General features: G+C 26.7%; 1 protein-coding gene across 1 annotated transcript; it reads left to right on the top strand.

Annotated features, from left to right (window-relative positions):
- The first annotated feature begins 13273 nt into the window (after positions 1-13273).
- LOC136091597 (uncharacterized) lies at positions 13274-15815 on the top strand. The gene is made up of 4 exons (XM_065819289.1): positions 13274-13583; positions 13824-14167; positions 14240-14432; positions 14512-15815. Exons 1-4 carry the CDS (start codon positions 13335-13337, stop codon positions 15688-15690), a joined length of 1965 nt encoding a protein of 654 aa, XP_065675361.1. The 5' UTR covers positions 13274-13334; the 3' UTR covers positions 15691-15815.
- Positions 15816-16901: the final 1086 nt, after the last annotated feature.

Here is a 16901-nt window from a genome sequence, read left to right as displayed (position 1 = left end):
TTTTCAAAACTGTTTAGAGCAAGTTTATTATAATATCTAGATGCTTTACATTACGAAAGGTTTTCCAACATTAAATATTTTTTTGATTCATTACTTGAATTTAATATAATTCCTACTATTTTTAAACCAACAAGAAATACGCAAAAAAACTTCTTCTGCCATTGACAATATTTTATCAAACAACTCTTATAATTCTGATTTTGAATCTAGTATTTTAATTGCTGATTTTTCTGATCATTTCCCCATTTTTCACATTGCACCTGGTATTTTATCTAATAGTGATAATAAAAAATGTCATGTCACTAAAAGAAAGCTTACTAAAAAAAATCTCAATAACTTAAAAAATAAACTACTTGAGGAGTCTTGGGAAAATGTATATTCAGCTAAGGATCAAAATGAGGCATTTAATAACTTTACGGCTACTTTTAAATATATTTTTGATACTGTCAGTCCAATAATAACGTCTGAAGTAAAAAATTAAAAGTTAAAAAATCTATAGCTGACGAGTAATCTTATAAAATTGTCTAATAGAAAGCAAAAACTTTAAATAAAATTTTTTAAATCAAAGGATGAAAGTGATGAAAAAACATACAAAGCCTATAAACAGTTTTTTCAAAAAAGTATTAGACAAGCTAAAATAATGTATTATTGTAATCTGCTAAATAAAAATTAATTATTAAAATAACATGGTCGATTATAAACGAAGTAACTGATAGAGAAAAAAAGAAATCCTTTAGCATACCTCAAAAAATATTTTGTGATAATAAATACCTTACAAATGAATCAGGTATTTACCATGAACTTAACAAACACTTTGTAAATCTTGGTCCCAGTCTAGCTTTAAAAATAGTGATACCAAATAAGAAGTTTGATGAATTTATTGGAGAAAAACCCCTATCATCTATATCAAATGAAAAAATATTGTATAAAGAGTTTAACAAAGCTCCGACTGAACTAAAGCGAAATAAGCGGATATGACGACATTACTAGCAATTTAGCAACGCACGTCATTGAATGTATTAGAAAACCTTTATTTTATCTAATATCATCTTCTTTTGAATACAGTTCTTTTCCTAATATGTTAAAAGTTGCTAAAGTCAATCCTGTTTATAAAAATGGAGATTATAATAATATGTCTGACTGCCGTCCAATTTCCCTCCTACCAGTGTTCCCTAAAGTTTATGAAAAAGTAATCTACAATCGAATTTATAATTACTTGAAGTTAAACAAACTTTTATATGAAAATCAATTTGATTTTCGAAAAAGTTGTTCAACATAGCAGCTACATTGAACTCATGTAGTGGGAGTATTTATAGACCTTTCAAAGGCATCCGATACAATTGACCACAACATCTTACTATCAAAATTAAAACATTATGGTATACTAATGTATTAATGGGTGAAAAACTATCTGAGTAACAGAAAGTAGTTTGCAATAAACAAAGAGTCAAGTGTTCTTGATATTGAGTGTGGGGTCCCTCAAGACTCAATATTAGGACCATTATTTTTTTAAATTTACATAAATGATATGCATAAAGCGTATCATCCATAGTATCTCCAATAATGTATGCTGATGACACAACTTTGTTTTACAATCATAGTAATTTAAAACCGATGTTTGGAACAATCAATACTGAACTGGAAAACTTTATTTATGTTTTAGAGCAAATAAACTATCCTTAAACCGTGAAAAAACTAACAACGTTTTATTTCATAAAACAGGTCAATCAATGTCTCAATCGTTAAAATTTCCAGAGTTGCTCATTAACAACTTAACAATAAAGCGGGAAAAATATGCAAAGTTTTTTGGTGTTTAAATTCATAAAACTTTATCATGGAGAAATCATATTGGACACATTGAATCAAAAATATCATCTGCAATAGGTATTTTGTATAAATGCCGCCCGTTTCTTGATTTCTGCTCAAGAAAAAAACTCTACTTCAGTCTAATAGTCTAAATAGTCATCTCACATATGCTAATATAGTGTGGGCTAATATACACAAAATAAAATAAATCAAACTATAAGGCTTACAAAACCATGCTTGTAAAGCAATTGATTATCTAAGTAGAATGGACAATCTTTCTAATGCGATAACAAATATGAAAGTCTTAAACTTGTAAAAACTTAATTTATATCAGATTCTTGTTTTTATGTTCAAATATAACAATAATATGCGATCAAACTCTTTTTAGACACATTTTTTTCATCATTTTCTCAAAGTTGTAATCTGCGATCAAATACCTTCTATAACTATTATATTAAAAAAACTAAAACCCGGGGTTCCTAATTTTCTATTATGTCACAAGGCTCCATAACATGAAAAAACTAGAAAAATCAAAAAGTAAAAGACTTAAATGGAATATCGTCGTTTAAACGGCAAGCAAACTTGCATATTCTTAGTTTGTAAAAATGATTGCAATAAATAAAAAATAAAAAACTATAAAAGTAAAAAATAAATTAAAAAAAATCAAATAAAAATATATATATATATATATATATATAATTATAAACTACGTAGTTTATTATAAAATACGTCCCGACATGTTATAAAATCTATAATATCTTGGGCCGTATCTCGCAGTAAGAGTGGCCGTCCAGAGATCCGCGCTTCAAAAATTTCAATACAACAAAGCCTCTTAAAAACGGTTATTATTTTTATTCTTTAAGTTTTTCATGAAAAACTTTGAAAGAAAAAATTTACAAGATTTGTAAAAATTACATTTTTTTTCTTATGCAAGAATTTTTCTACCTAATATATCTATTAAAACTGCTAACAAATTAACTCAAAAAACAAATCTGTCATGCAAAGTAAACAAGCCAAAACTGTCATCTTTTTGGTGGATTTTGGAGTAAAATGTGAAAAAAATTTCAAATTTTATTCTCTTTCATTTGATATAATCATCCATGGCCTACTGTTATTAAATATTATAATAACAGTAGGCCATGAATCATCTTGTACTATTTAAAAGTATAAAACATTTAAAAATTGCATTTTTTATGGCTTTGAGCCTTAGCAACGCATAAGCATTAAAACAAAAACTCTTTAACCCCTTAAGCGTAAGTTAAATCGGCTTCTTTTAAAACAAAGCACTATATATCACCAAACTCAATTCTACTATAGATTAAAAACTTACTAACAACAGTTTATAAAAGGTTGCAAGAAAATTAACTACTACTGAAATATCTCCATGGTTAGACACAAAATCTGAAAAAGTCCTTGAATGCCATCATAAGGTCCAGAGATTCGAAGAACAAAAACACTTTTTTCAGTAAAAAAATAGTTGAAATAGTACCATACTCTGCTGTTATTCATTTTATTGATAAGAGTAAAGATATTTTGAGTGTTTAAAACTTTGACTGGGTATATAACAGTCATAACATCTACTCAGTTTGACAAATCTTGTGTAAATCAAATGAAGCGAAAGTCAATACAAAAGCAAAGAAAAAAAAGCTAAGATCAGTAGTCAAAGAGTAACAAAAGCCAAATGAAACTGTTTATCTGTCATATGTTTATGGTGGATTTAAAACAAGATTTTACTCAAAAAAAAAATTAAATGTGTTTTTTACAATTTTTGATTTTCGAAATACTAGGGTAACTTTGAAACGTAATATCTTTACAATGGCTAATGATCTTTGACTGAAATTTTTAGGCTAAATTCAGAGTACTACAGAAATTTAGTTAACTGATAGGGCTTTAAAAAATCCTGTTCAATTTTTTAGTAAAGAAATTAGTTACTATATTAAATCAAATCACTTAGTGTTTTGAGCATATTTTCAATAATTTGTGATTAAATTTAAAAAAAGTCCTTAAATTAAAAATGCATCTGTCAACCGGAATAAAAAACTATAATGCAACAATATATTAAGTTTAAACGAGAAAAAATTTATGAGACATTACGTCACAAAGTTATTCAACTTTAGGCAGCTTTTCTGCCATTATGGATGTAAAAGAACTTCATTTCGTATTTTTTTATATATCTCACCAGAAAAATATTAGTGTTTGGCTTTATTAGTGTACCACCTTCACGACAAAGTCTTTTATTTAATTCACCACTCATACACTTTGAAGTCGCTGTGTATGCGTAACATTTTTGTTGTAAACATGTATGAGTTTCTGTCAGGAAATCACACTGTTGATAGTGTGATGGTAGATCACAATACTTCTAAGTTGCACTTGCTATCAATATTTGTTAATTAATTTGAATCTTGAACTGAATGTTTCGTAGTTTTATTCAGTAGCTTTCTAGACTTTATTCAAGTACCCTTTTAGAGGTAAAATTATGTACCTTTTAGAGGTAAAATTATGTTATTATTATGTATTTATAGTTTTTTGGTATTAGAAGTATATCAGGCCAAGTATAAACACATATATCATATAGAATAACAATATGCACATTACAGTTTTTTTATTTTTATAACATAAATGTGGAAAATAAGCTCAAATCGGTGATTCCGTCACGATGGAATTCATCAATTGTATTGAGTTTTTATTTATTGATCAATGTAAATATTACTCAAAAATTATAATTTTATGAGAATATTTTCGTGACATATGTCAGAAGAATCAACTCGTTTAAAATATTTCTTAGATTATTTGTACATAAATTTACTGTTGTAAAATTATGGTTTTTAAAAAAAAAAAGTTTTTTGCAGATATTTAGAGATTTCTGTCGGCTATGATAAGAAAGAAACATTAAATATCCTGTCTTTTTCTTCTGTTTACAAAAATGAATATTTTTATTTCGGATTTACCTCAACTTTCTTAAGGTGAAAAAAAAAAGATAGATATGATATATACTTATTTTAAATTTTTTATCTGCACTAACCCATTTATAATTTTAGCTAAAAAATGGTCTTTTATAAAATGGGTTGCAGGTACCATCACATATATTTGATAACACTGATATTTTCACATTTATTTGTTAACCAGATATCATCACATATATGTGAAAACCCTGAAGCTATTGGCTGCAGACCATAAAATTCATGAAATTTTTAACGGCAAAGACCTCTTTCTTTTTCTTTTTTTCTTTTTGATATTAGGTGCCCCCAGAAGTCCTTACAGTCTTATTACAGAGCACCACGGGAGAGCATTTGAAATAAGTTCACGCCTCTTTGCCAACCGATGTTATAAAATTTTCTCAGAGGTGGCGTTGAATCATGATCTTTAGCTTCTGAAGCAAGCGCGCTAACCATTGCGTTTCGGCTGCTTTGAACTGTGAGTTGCATTAGTTACATCAGTAACGTAAAAGTACAAAATAACAAAACTTTATAATATTTTATTTCTATTATTCTTTAAATAACTATATATTTAAAAAAAAGCACACACGATCTGAAAAAATTGTGAACCAATGGAATGATAAATTATAAATCTTTGTGCAGCTATGGTCTTTTTTATACACTTTTCAAAAATTAGCTCGAATACATGTCGATACATAAAGCAGTGTACGTTGAAAAATTAATTTAAAAAAATGATGTTACAACCTTACAAACCATATTTTAACATACATTCTTATTTTATTATAAAATTTGTAACTAAATTTTTTCATAAATTAAATTTAAACGTTATTTTAAATGGCTTATACTAATTGCCTTAGAATGTTTATGACATTTAAGACCTTAACATTTTTTTAATGAGGGGTCGCTGCTACAAAAATATTAACAATTATATCAATTAGTCGTTGAATTGGAATTTTTCTACCTAACTTATATATCGCAATTCACTGTGTGATGGAAAAATTATAACTCCTATATGATATTTTTTTATTATGTAAAACATAAAATGTTTGCTTCTTTAAAAGAAAAAAAAAGTGGAAGAAATAACGTTTAATGTTTAAATAAACTTCTTTTGGTAAATTTAAACAACTAAGCCTTTTTTCTCTGATGCTTTTTATAAAATTAAAAGTGTCTTGGTAACTCATGCCTTGTTTATAAACTGTAATTGTGATTAAATTCATGTGTAGAGTTAAATTCATGTATAGAGTTTGGACTGTTGTAATTGTAATGAAAACAAAAACAGAAACAATAACTATTGTTATTTTACTAACTTTTTTAAAAACAATAACAAATAAAAATAACAAATAACAAATAACAATAACAAATAACAAATAACAATAACAAATAACAACAACCTGTGATTTACAATATTTGTGATACTGTAATACAGTAACAATAAATATTGTATTGCAATTCATCTTCATAATACAATAACAAATATCTGAAAAAAAAAGTATTGTAATGACCCACTACAATAACAATAGATATTGCATCACAACTCATCTTTACAATACAATACCAATTTATTGTTATTGTAATGAAAAAAAATATTGTCATGTCAAAACTTAGTCATGTGACCAGAAATAGAATCAATAATCATATATTATTTGTACCCTATTTCAATAGATACAATCAATATATGATAATCGATTCTATTTCTATTTTATTTTTCGAATATCACTCATCCTAGTTGCAAACATTACATAGCTTTATAGAAGTGAGTTTTATTTGACCTGTTTCTCCTTTACTGCTGGGGATAGATATGTATACATAATCAATTCCTACCATTTCTTCCACTTAGTTTTTTCCTTTTACAACAGACATTAAATGTTTTGATAACACTTACTCTAGTCTGATAGATGATGAGTAATCTGAAAATGTAGAAAAAATTGTAGCAAAATAAAAGTTCACATGTTTAGACAATATAATATATAATTATCCAGGTCAATGGTTCTCTGATTCCATAATGCTGTAATTTATTACTCGTTAGTGGTTATTTATAATAATAAAAATAAATTATTTTCACGCGCTTTATGTAGTTAATCAATTCGTTTAGACGTCATCATCCGGTGAAACATTTCAATATCAGTTTAGACAAAATTAAAAAAAAAGGCAAAAGTTATAACACATAATAACATTATAACATTACAAACATTTTATAAATTTTATACTTGTATGACTTTGAATAAGTGTTATTAATGTTAATACTAAATAAATTATTCCTTCAACATTTATACAATTGAACTCAAAATAAATCAAACTATATATGTAAATGACTGCTAAAAACGATCTTCACGTGCCCTCTGAATTTTTTAGTGCCCAAATAACAATAAATGCGTGTGACAACGAATCTAAATACTTTAAAATGCAATAGCTATTGGTCTTTAAAATAGTAATACAATAAATACACCACAATATTTGTTGAAACTGTTTTTTATCAAGACAATTCAATAGTTATTGTAATAACAATACAATAGTTATTGTAATTGTTTTACATCACTGCAATACAATACAAAAGCTTTAGGATTTCTATGTATTGTTAGAACAAAAACAATACAATTGTGATTGTAACTGTTTTTCATCACAGCAATACAATAACAATAAATAATGTTTTATTTACATCTCTGGTATTACAATACAATGTTATTGTATTTTAATGTGTTATTGTATTTAATTTTTAAATTACAATTACAACAGTCCGAACCCTATTCATGTAAGTCAGTTTTATAATACACACCTGGCAAACTAAGTTTATGTGGCTTTAAAATAATATGTTTCAAAGCCACAGTTCTATGACGCACTGAACAAAAATTAGTTTTTTTTGACAAAAAGTTTAAAACAATTAAATTTGTTAAATATAATTTTTGAGAGTGTTTATTTTTTTAGTATATTTCTTTTTCATAAACATTTTGAGTGTACTACTATTTAAAAAGTTGAAAAAAATAAATGAATTCCGTAAATGTAAAAGATAACTCCGAAAATCAAACTTTTGGCGTCTTACAGAATGCTGATGAGCTGGAACGAACATTTTTAATCGAAAAAAAACATGAAAATGGTTTTAAATCTAATAACGACTTGATACTTTCAATTCGCGATAAACAAAATCCGATAATCCAAAAAGATGATGGCTTTTCAACAGAAAATTCATTAAATTCAACGTTGCCTAACTACAAAAGTTTGATTGAAAAGTTTATTATAGATGAACCACCAAAGTTTGAAGTAGTTACCGGTAAAAAGTTGAACTTTGAACTGGTAAGTTTTGACTGTTACTTAAAATACCATTTTGGTAAGAGTATGAATATAAAAACTTTTTTATATTTTTATTTTATGTTTTAAAGTAACTCAACTAAACTACAATAAACTTTTTTATTGTTGTTTAGCTTGTTTTTTTGTTTTTTCTACCGTTTAAATATAGGGTCAGTCTATTAGCACGCTCGTGCAAATAGAGTATACCTTATAACAGCCTATTCGCGCGTTAGAAAAAAAATTAATTACACTAATTCAAAAAAATAAAGTTTCACTCGTGTTTTGAAAGCAATTTAATCTAAAGTAATAATAGAAAATTAAAATTTTTTAAATAAAGATAACTTTTCATTCTCAAATAAATAAAATTGTAATAATAGTAACGTGATAAAAAAAACTTTGAGAAGTACTTTTTTTAATTGAAAGATTGCCTGACAAAACTCTCATTGATGTATTTACACTCCATTACACATATTCCTAGATAGTCAGTCTCCATATATAAACTAGACTGCGCCTATCCCAAAATAGTCAGTCGACGAATGTACACTCAAATGTTCTAGATTACTTTTGAATTTAAATATCAAAAAAAAAATCTAATTTTTTATATTTGATTTTTCAATTTTCATTGGAGTACTTTGCTTTTTTTTTATTAAACGTGGAAATAGTGAATAGAATATATTTAATTATAGCCTATTCACACTAATGATATATATTGTATAATGTAGATGTCTAATTTCGATACTAAAAGCCGCTTTTGTCCTAATTAAAAATCGCTTCCATTTTGTTATATATATAGTTTCATTTGATTGAGTTTAGATTAAAACTGAATCTTAAAATTAAATGAATTGAAATCCATAAACAATAACAATGTTTGATTCATTTTTAACCTGATCTTGAGTAGGAGAGAGTTCTACAAAATGAATAGTTTTAAAACTAAAACAATAAAATCAATTAGATATATTTTAGTCTTTGCAATTTCTTTTCTATGATAACAAAAAGTCTCTTCAGTATGCCTTAGTTAACTTAATTCAAACTGTTTTTCCGAGCAGTGGCCAACAAGGTTCATGTTTTAGAGTTCAAGGTTTAGAAAGTTGCGAAAAAATAAACTGTGTTAGTAGCCCTACCTTTACTGTAGGATCACTACAGTAAAAAAATTTAAACATACTTAACACTATGGAGTCTTGGGGAGGTGAATTTATTTTAGGAAAAAAATTTTCTGATTTTTTATGGAGTGGGAGGCGGTGGTGACCTCTCTACAATACCCAGGGTATGTATGTATGTATGTATGTATGTATGTATGTATGTATGTATGTATGTATGTATGTATGTATGTATGTATGTATGTATGTATGTATGTATGTATGTATGTATGTATGTATGTATGTATGTATGTATGTGTATATATATATATATATATATATATATATATATATATATATATATATATATATATATATATATATATATATATATTTGAAAGATGACATCTTGTATGAGAGTATATTATATATTATTTTAAAACATCAAGAAATACAGTTTCTCTCAATACAAATAATATTATTTTATAAGAAATTTTCGCTGGGTTATAGATACCAGCATCATCAGCTTGTAAAATGTTACAATAATTTTTTTTATCAAAATGATATAACGGTATCACTGACTTATCTACTTGTTATTACTCTGGAAATGTTCATGCTAGGTTGTCCCTCTAAAAAAATGTTCGCTCTAAATCTAAAACTTGTGTTCTATTTGGAAAATTCAATGCACATCACTAAGGTGAAAAAATTGACGAAAAAATTTGATTACCTCAAATCCTTTAATAGCTTTATTTTTGACATTCCAATTATATTCACGAGCTAATTTATATTCATACCTAAAAAAAAGTATATAAAAAATTCATACCCCAAAGAAGACAAAATAAAAACAAAATTCCATCAGAATGCAACAATCTTCCAGTAGTGTCTTTACCTTGGGTACCAGGCCTTTCACCAAAACTTCGAAAAATATTCCGAAAAGCAGGGTACAGAGCAGTATTTAAATCAAACCCAAATTTAAGATCTTTATTAACATCAAAAAACAAAACAAAACTACCAAGTCACAGCCAACCTGGAACGTATATAATAAAATGCAACTGCTCCAAAGTCTACATAGGTGAAACAAAAATGCAGGTAAGTACGCGGATGCATCAACATCAGAAGAGCATTAATGAAAACAAGCCTAATCAATCTGCATTAGCATATCATAAAACCTTTTGCAAAGAAAATATTATTTGGGAAAAAACAAGAACGTTAAAAGTAGAAAATAAAAAGTTTGAAAGAAAAATTAGAGAGGCGTTAGAAATACAAAACAACATGTGCTCTGCGCGAAACGGCGGAATTAACCTTGATGAAGGCCAATATGTAAAAACTATGTTTTGGACGCCATTTTTAAAATTTAAAAATCAAAAGAAGCCATTCAACCGCTGACGTCAATAGTAACAATTTTATATAAACTATAACGATTAAAAATTATTGTAACATTTTACAAGCTGATGATGCTGGTATCTATAACCCAGCGAAAATTTCTTATAAAATAATATTATTTGTATTGAGAGAAACTGTATTTCTTGATGTTTTAAAATAATATATATATATATATATATATATATATATATATATATATATATATATATATATATATATATATATATATATATATATATATATATATATATATATATATATACATATATATATATACATACACACACACAATATTGTGAAAAAGTTAAGAACCACTAAATAAAAAAAAATATTTTTTTCAAATAAAATTAATTTTTATTCATAAGATAATAAAATAGTCTCTTTTTTTCAAACATATTAAGTAGAACATGAAAAAAAAAGTTTTAATTTTTGAAAATTAGTTCATAGAACCTATAAAAATAAGGATTAAATATTATGAGTTAATTTTTTTAAATATATTTTGTGTGAAAAAGTTAAGAACCACTAAATAAAAAAAAATATTTTTTTCAAATAAAATTAATTTTTATTCATAAGATAATAAAATAGTCTCTTTTTTTCAAACATATTAAGTAGAACATGAAAAAAAAAGTTTTAATTTTTGAAAATTAGTTCATAGAACCTATAAAAATAAGGATTAAATATTATGAGTTAATTTTTTTAAATATATTTTGTGTGAAAAAGTTAAGAACCACAAAGAACTTTTTGTGCTAAATGCGACGGAAACGTCTTTTTTTGATTTATTTTATTACTTTTTTTTGTTTAAATATTACCTGAGTCATTACCAATAAAAGTATTAAAAAAATATATATTTAATTTCAAGCAAAAAAAGTTCTTTTCTCTTGAAAAAATGAGCAGAAAAGCTAAGAAGCTATGAAGATCGTGTAAAAGTGGTGCCAATTTTTCACCAGGAAGGTTAAACCGCTCGTGAAATTGGAAAAATAATAAAGCGATCGCATAGTTCGGTGCTAACAATCATCAAAAGATCCAAAAAGTCAAAATCTTACATTGATCGCAATTGTTCTGTAAGATCGCGTTTGACGACACCCAATGATGATCGCCTTTTAATCAGGTTGGCAAAGAAAAATCGAACCATGCTGTCGTATGAATTAAGTAGGGAATGGAGGCTTTCAAATGGACGTCAAGCATCGGCATCACTTGTGCGTAGGAAACCTATAGCTAATAATATGTTATGGAAAAAAGCTGTTCTACAACCGCGACTTACCAAACAATATATAAAAAGCGAAAAGAATTTTGCCAAAGCATCAAAGAATGGTTTAAAGAAAAATGGAGGGCAGTAATGTTCAGTGATGAGATAAATATTGAGGATGATGACCGAAAAAACCGAATTATAGTTCGCAGGCAGCCTTTAAAAAAATATAATCTCGATTATATCGTTCAAAGAACAAAACAAGGTAGCGGGTCGGTTGGAATATCAGGCCTTGTTACGAGATTTCGCTGCGTAGCGAAAACGCGTAGCGCATTTCTAAGTAACTCAACTCAGCAAATATATTTTGCATCGTTAGAAGTTATATTGCGTCACTAGCGTCTTTTCAAATACCGCATTGTAATTAAAGTTATTTTATTAACGCGTTAAAAATCATACAAACAGTTTGTTTTTTTCTCACTATAACAAAAGTTACAAATAAAATCTAAGTTCTTATTAAAAAAATCATTTTTATTATTTTTTTCAAATATGAACTAAATTTTATTTTGAAAAAAATATTTTTTTCATGAAACGTAAAATATTTGTTTATTTTCTTATGATTTTGTATTTGGTTTTTGGTTATTTTATTAACTGTTAATACATTTTTTCTTATTTAATTTGTGAACTCTTTTTAATAATGTTTTTAAACAAATTTTTTTTTTGTTATTTATCCAGTTACCGATCACAGTGGACCAGAGAGACCGCCAGGTTTTATGTCGTGTCAATTGAATCAAACCGTTTTTATTCAAGAGTATTTTTAGTTTATATGTAGAAAAAAGGGTTTTTGAAATTAAAATAAAGTGCTAAGGGCCAAAAATGGGCCAAAACAGGGTGTTAAGATAGTTTCCACCTACCCATTTTTTCAATTGATTATGATTGAAAATATTATACTGATTAGAAATCATATAAAAACATAGGTCTGAAAGTTACTAAAAAGTGGTCTTTTTTACATTAGAAGTTAAAAATATTTGAATTAAAATATAAAAAACCAACTTCTTTTTAAAAATTCCTTTTTGCGCCTTTAAAAATTTAACAGAAATGAAGTAACTATTTATGGTGTCTGAAAAAACTGGTTTTTATTATCATCAATTGCTGAAAAATGTTTGAATAATTATTATACAGAAGAAATTTAGAAGCTGATATTTTTTAAATGATGAAAATAACACTAAATTATAAAAATATAAAATAAATGATAATTTTTATTTATAAACAAACGTTAACTAAAAATAACAAATTAGGCAACATTAAAAGTATAATTCTTTCGCATAGCAAATAAAATCCAGGGTGCGCGATTATATAAAGAATTTTATATAATCGCAAAAAAGATAGCTTAAAAAGGGTTTTATATGTGGATATTGTGCTTTTATATTACTTTTCATAAATATATATATATATATATATATATATATATATATATATATATATATATATATATATATATATATATATATATATATATATATATATATATATATATATATATATATAATTTATTTTTTATTATCTTAAAGATACCTATAAATTTATATTTTATTATTTTTAGTATAATATCTTATATTGCAGATTATAAAAAATATAGCGTATCTAGTTCTTTTTTAACTTGTTTAAATGGAAAATATTGTTTTTCAACGAGATGCTGTATGCTGCTGTTGTTGGCAAATGTTTGGAGCCAGATCAAAGTCTTTAAGTAGTGTAAATTCAACTGTAGAAGAAATGATGAAGTTGTTTGTTTATTCAGGATATTCTCTGGATGTGTGCAGCTATCCTAATGTTATATGTTCTGGTTGTCAGAGAAATCTCTACCTACTAAAGGCTGGAAAACCTCATCGAGGTTTATGGGGAGAAAAGATTGCTAAAGTATGTAAATATTAAACAAAACAATAAATCTCTAAAATTGATATATATATATATATATATATATATATATATATATATATATATATATATATATATATATGTATATATATATATATATATATATATATATATATATATATATATATATATATATATATATATAAATATATATATATATTCATATATTTATATTTATATATATTTATATCATTAATTAATAGCTTTTAAATTTGATTTAAGATTGAATGGAGGATGATGACAAGAACAGCTTCATCTTCAATAATTCATACCAAAGAAGTTCCTAATATATTAAACTCAAATGTGTCTTCCAAATTATGTAGTAGATGTTTTTCAACTGTTGCACAAGGATATTTACACAACTGCTCTTCTTTATCTGCAGTAGAGAACCTGATCTTATTAGCATTAAGTCTAGGAAATTTGCAAGCAGAGCAAGTTGCGTCTGGTATAATAAAAGCAAAAATGAAGACTGACAAAATTGCAAATGGGGAACAATTTATTTTGTCTTCTGGCGGAAACCCATTGACGATTACAGTTGGATGTCCTGATAACAAAGCAAAGAGAAGGTACATATATAGACTGTTGAATACATATTTATCAAATGAGAAAATATTATTATTTTTTTCATTTATATCTAGGTCAGTAAAACAAGTATCTCTTCAGATGATTAAGGAACTTCAAATAGTGTTAGAACTTTCCCTGAATAAAACAGGGGTATTGATATCTACTCTTCGAAAAGGAATGGGAAGTAAGTCAGCAGTAGAAAACAACATTTTTGGAAAAATGAGTGACCTAGAAGAGTCTTTATCTCATTTTTATCAAGTAGAAAAGGTAGCACTAATATATTTTTTAGTATTAAAAATTAATTATATCGTTTAAAGTTTTTTTTTTACTTATTGTTATTTTTCAGGTCAACTTCCTTGATAGTACTGATGGTACTTCTATAAAAGACCTTGTTTTTGTTCAAAACACATCTAGTTTTATTCTAGATTTAATAAATCAACGTAGTCTTGATCCTCAATCAGCTTTTGTTCGTATTTCTATGGATGGAGGAGGTGGTTTCATGAAGGTCATTGTAAATGTTTTTGATGTTAATGAAAATACTACTTCAAATTTATACTTAAACAGTGGTGTACAACGCTGTCAAATCCTCTCCATAGTTGAAGATGTGCAAGAATCAAACTTCAATTTAAGAATAATTTTAGAGAAACTAAATTTACAAGATGTTAAGTTTTCAGCAGCTTTTGATTTGAAATGTGCTAATGCAGTTTTTGGAATTTCAAGCCATGCAGGAAAAAAAGCTTGTCTTTGGTGTGAAGGAGACTCAAGTGAAGTTTGTGGTAAACTGCGAACACTTGGAAGCCTTGACTATTGGTATCAAAGATACACGGTAGAAAATAGTTCAAGGAAATCCAATATGAAACATTTTATGAATGTGATATATCCAAGAATTCTCTACCTCGATGAAGATCCAGAAACACTAATCCAACATTTAGTACCTCCACCTGAATTACATATCCTGATAGGAATAGTAACTACACTGGGATGTTTATTAATGGATCTTTGGCCAGGATTTGATAATTTTTTGAAAAATAATGGTGTACTACAGAGAGGATATCAAGGTAGAGGTTGGGATGGGAATAATTCAAACCAGATACTAAAGTGTGTTGATGAGTTGGAAAAAGTTGTTTTGTATGAATATCCTGATCTTGTGCCAATTGTTCAGTGTTTAAAAGATTTTAAGGTTGTAAAAGATTCTTGTTTCGGTAGAACACTTGAGCTTGAGTATCAGCAGGCCATTCTAAAATTTAAGAACTCCTTTTTATCTGCTCAAGAAATTGCTGACATACTTGGGAAAAAACTTTCAATTAGTTGGAAAGTACATATACTCTTATGTCATGTGCAACCTTTTGTTGAATACCACAATTGTGGCTTGTCTAAGTTTGCTGAACAATGCGGAGAATCAATTCATTCAAAATTCAAACCAACATGGAACAGGTTCAAGCGAAAAGTTGCAAACAAAGAATATGGCGAAAGACTCCTCTCTTCTGTGATTGACTTTAACGGAAGAAGAGTTAGTTATGTTTAGTTGGTTTATGTTCCATATATCAGTAATATTTGTAAATATTATTCGTTTTATTGTTTTAAATTTTATTCAATTTATCTAAATAAATTAAAGAAAAAAGATTGATAAATAAAAAATAAACTAAAAAAGTAAAAGAGTTTTATATTTTTTATTAGATCCTGGGGGCACTGTATCTGACTAATGAAATATAATAATTTTAAAATAATTTTGCAAATATAAACTTCTAAACTAAATGCAGGGAGAAAAAAAAAATACAATTGAAAAAAAAAATCTTAAATGGGTTTGGGGCCCCTCAATCTTCCCTTTTGCTCCATTTGGGACCCTTAGCACTTGGTTTAGATTTTAAAAACAACTTTTTCTATTATTATAAAATAAATACTCTTAAATAAAAAAAGTTTTGTTTAATTGACACGACATAAAACCTGGCGGTCTCTCTGGTCCACTGTGCGATAACATGTTCGTGATCATAATTTATTTTCATAAATTAAATGAACGTCATTAAAACTCTACGTTATTGAATTAACAATAAACAATATATCTTATTAATAAAATATTTACATCAAAATAAATCGTGCATTTTTTAAACTTATTATGACTAAAAATAATTTTTATATTTAAAAGGAATTTATATATTTAATTCCTTAAGATAAAACTTAAAACACTTTTTTTTTTTAACTAATTTTTAATAACAAAAAAAAAATTATGAAACAAACTGTTTCTTTAACAAAAAAATCTATTATTTTACAGTTGCGGTTAACGACTTTATTTCTTCTGAATAAACGTCACGTTAACGGTAATCAAAAGATAATTTAAATAAAAGATTTTGCGTAGCGCAAAACTGCTGAACGCGTAGGCAAATCGCCTTTTCGCAAGCAAAATGCGAGCTGCGTAGCGCTTCTTAACAAGGCCTGGAATATGGTGCTGCATGACATATTATGGTCTAGTTATGTTTAAATTATTTGATGGTCAACTCAACTCTATTTATTACGTCAATATTTTAAATAACAACTTGTTACCATCAACTGATGCACTTGAGCAAAGCACTCCGTTCATTTTTCAGCAAGATGTCACAGGGCTAAAATTGTCTCTGAATGGTTCGAAAGCAAAAATATTGAGTGTCTAACTTGGCTACCAAATAGCCCAGATCTAAATTGCACTGAAAATCTTTGTTGGTTTTATAAAGAGATTGCCAAGAAACCTTCATTTTGTAGTTT

This window comes from Hydra vulgaris, chromosome 15 (genome assembly GCF_038396675.1).
Source record: "Hydra vulgaris chromosome 15, alternate assembly HydraT2T_AEP".
In the NCBI taxonomy this organism is placed as follows: Eukaryota; Metazoa; Cnidaria; class Hydrozoa; order Anthoathecata; family Hydridae; genus Hydra; species Hydra vulgaris.
Note: the sequence above shows the minus strand (reverse complement) of the source record. Positions and strands in the feature narration are given on the sequence as shown.

Coding starts and splice junctions, on each gene's coding strand:
- LOC136091597 (XM_065819289.1), top strand. CDS start 13,335: ATGGAAAATATTGTTTTTCAACGAGATGCTGTATGCTGCTGTTGTTGG. Junction 13,584..13,823: donor GGGGAGAAAAGATTGCTAAA/GTATGTAAATAT, acceptor ATTTGATTTAAG/ATTGAATGGAGGATGATGAC. Junction 14,433..14,511: donor ATTTTTATCAAGTAGAAAAG/GTAGCACTAATA, acceptor GTTATTTTTCAG/GTCAACTTCCTTGATAGTAC.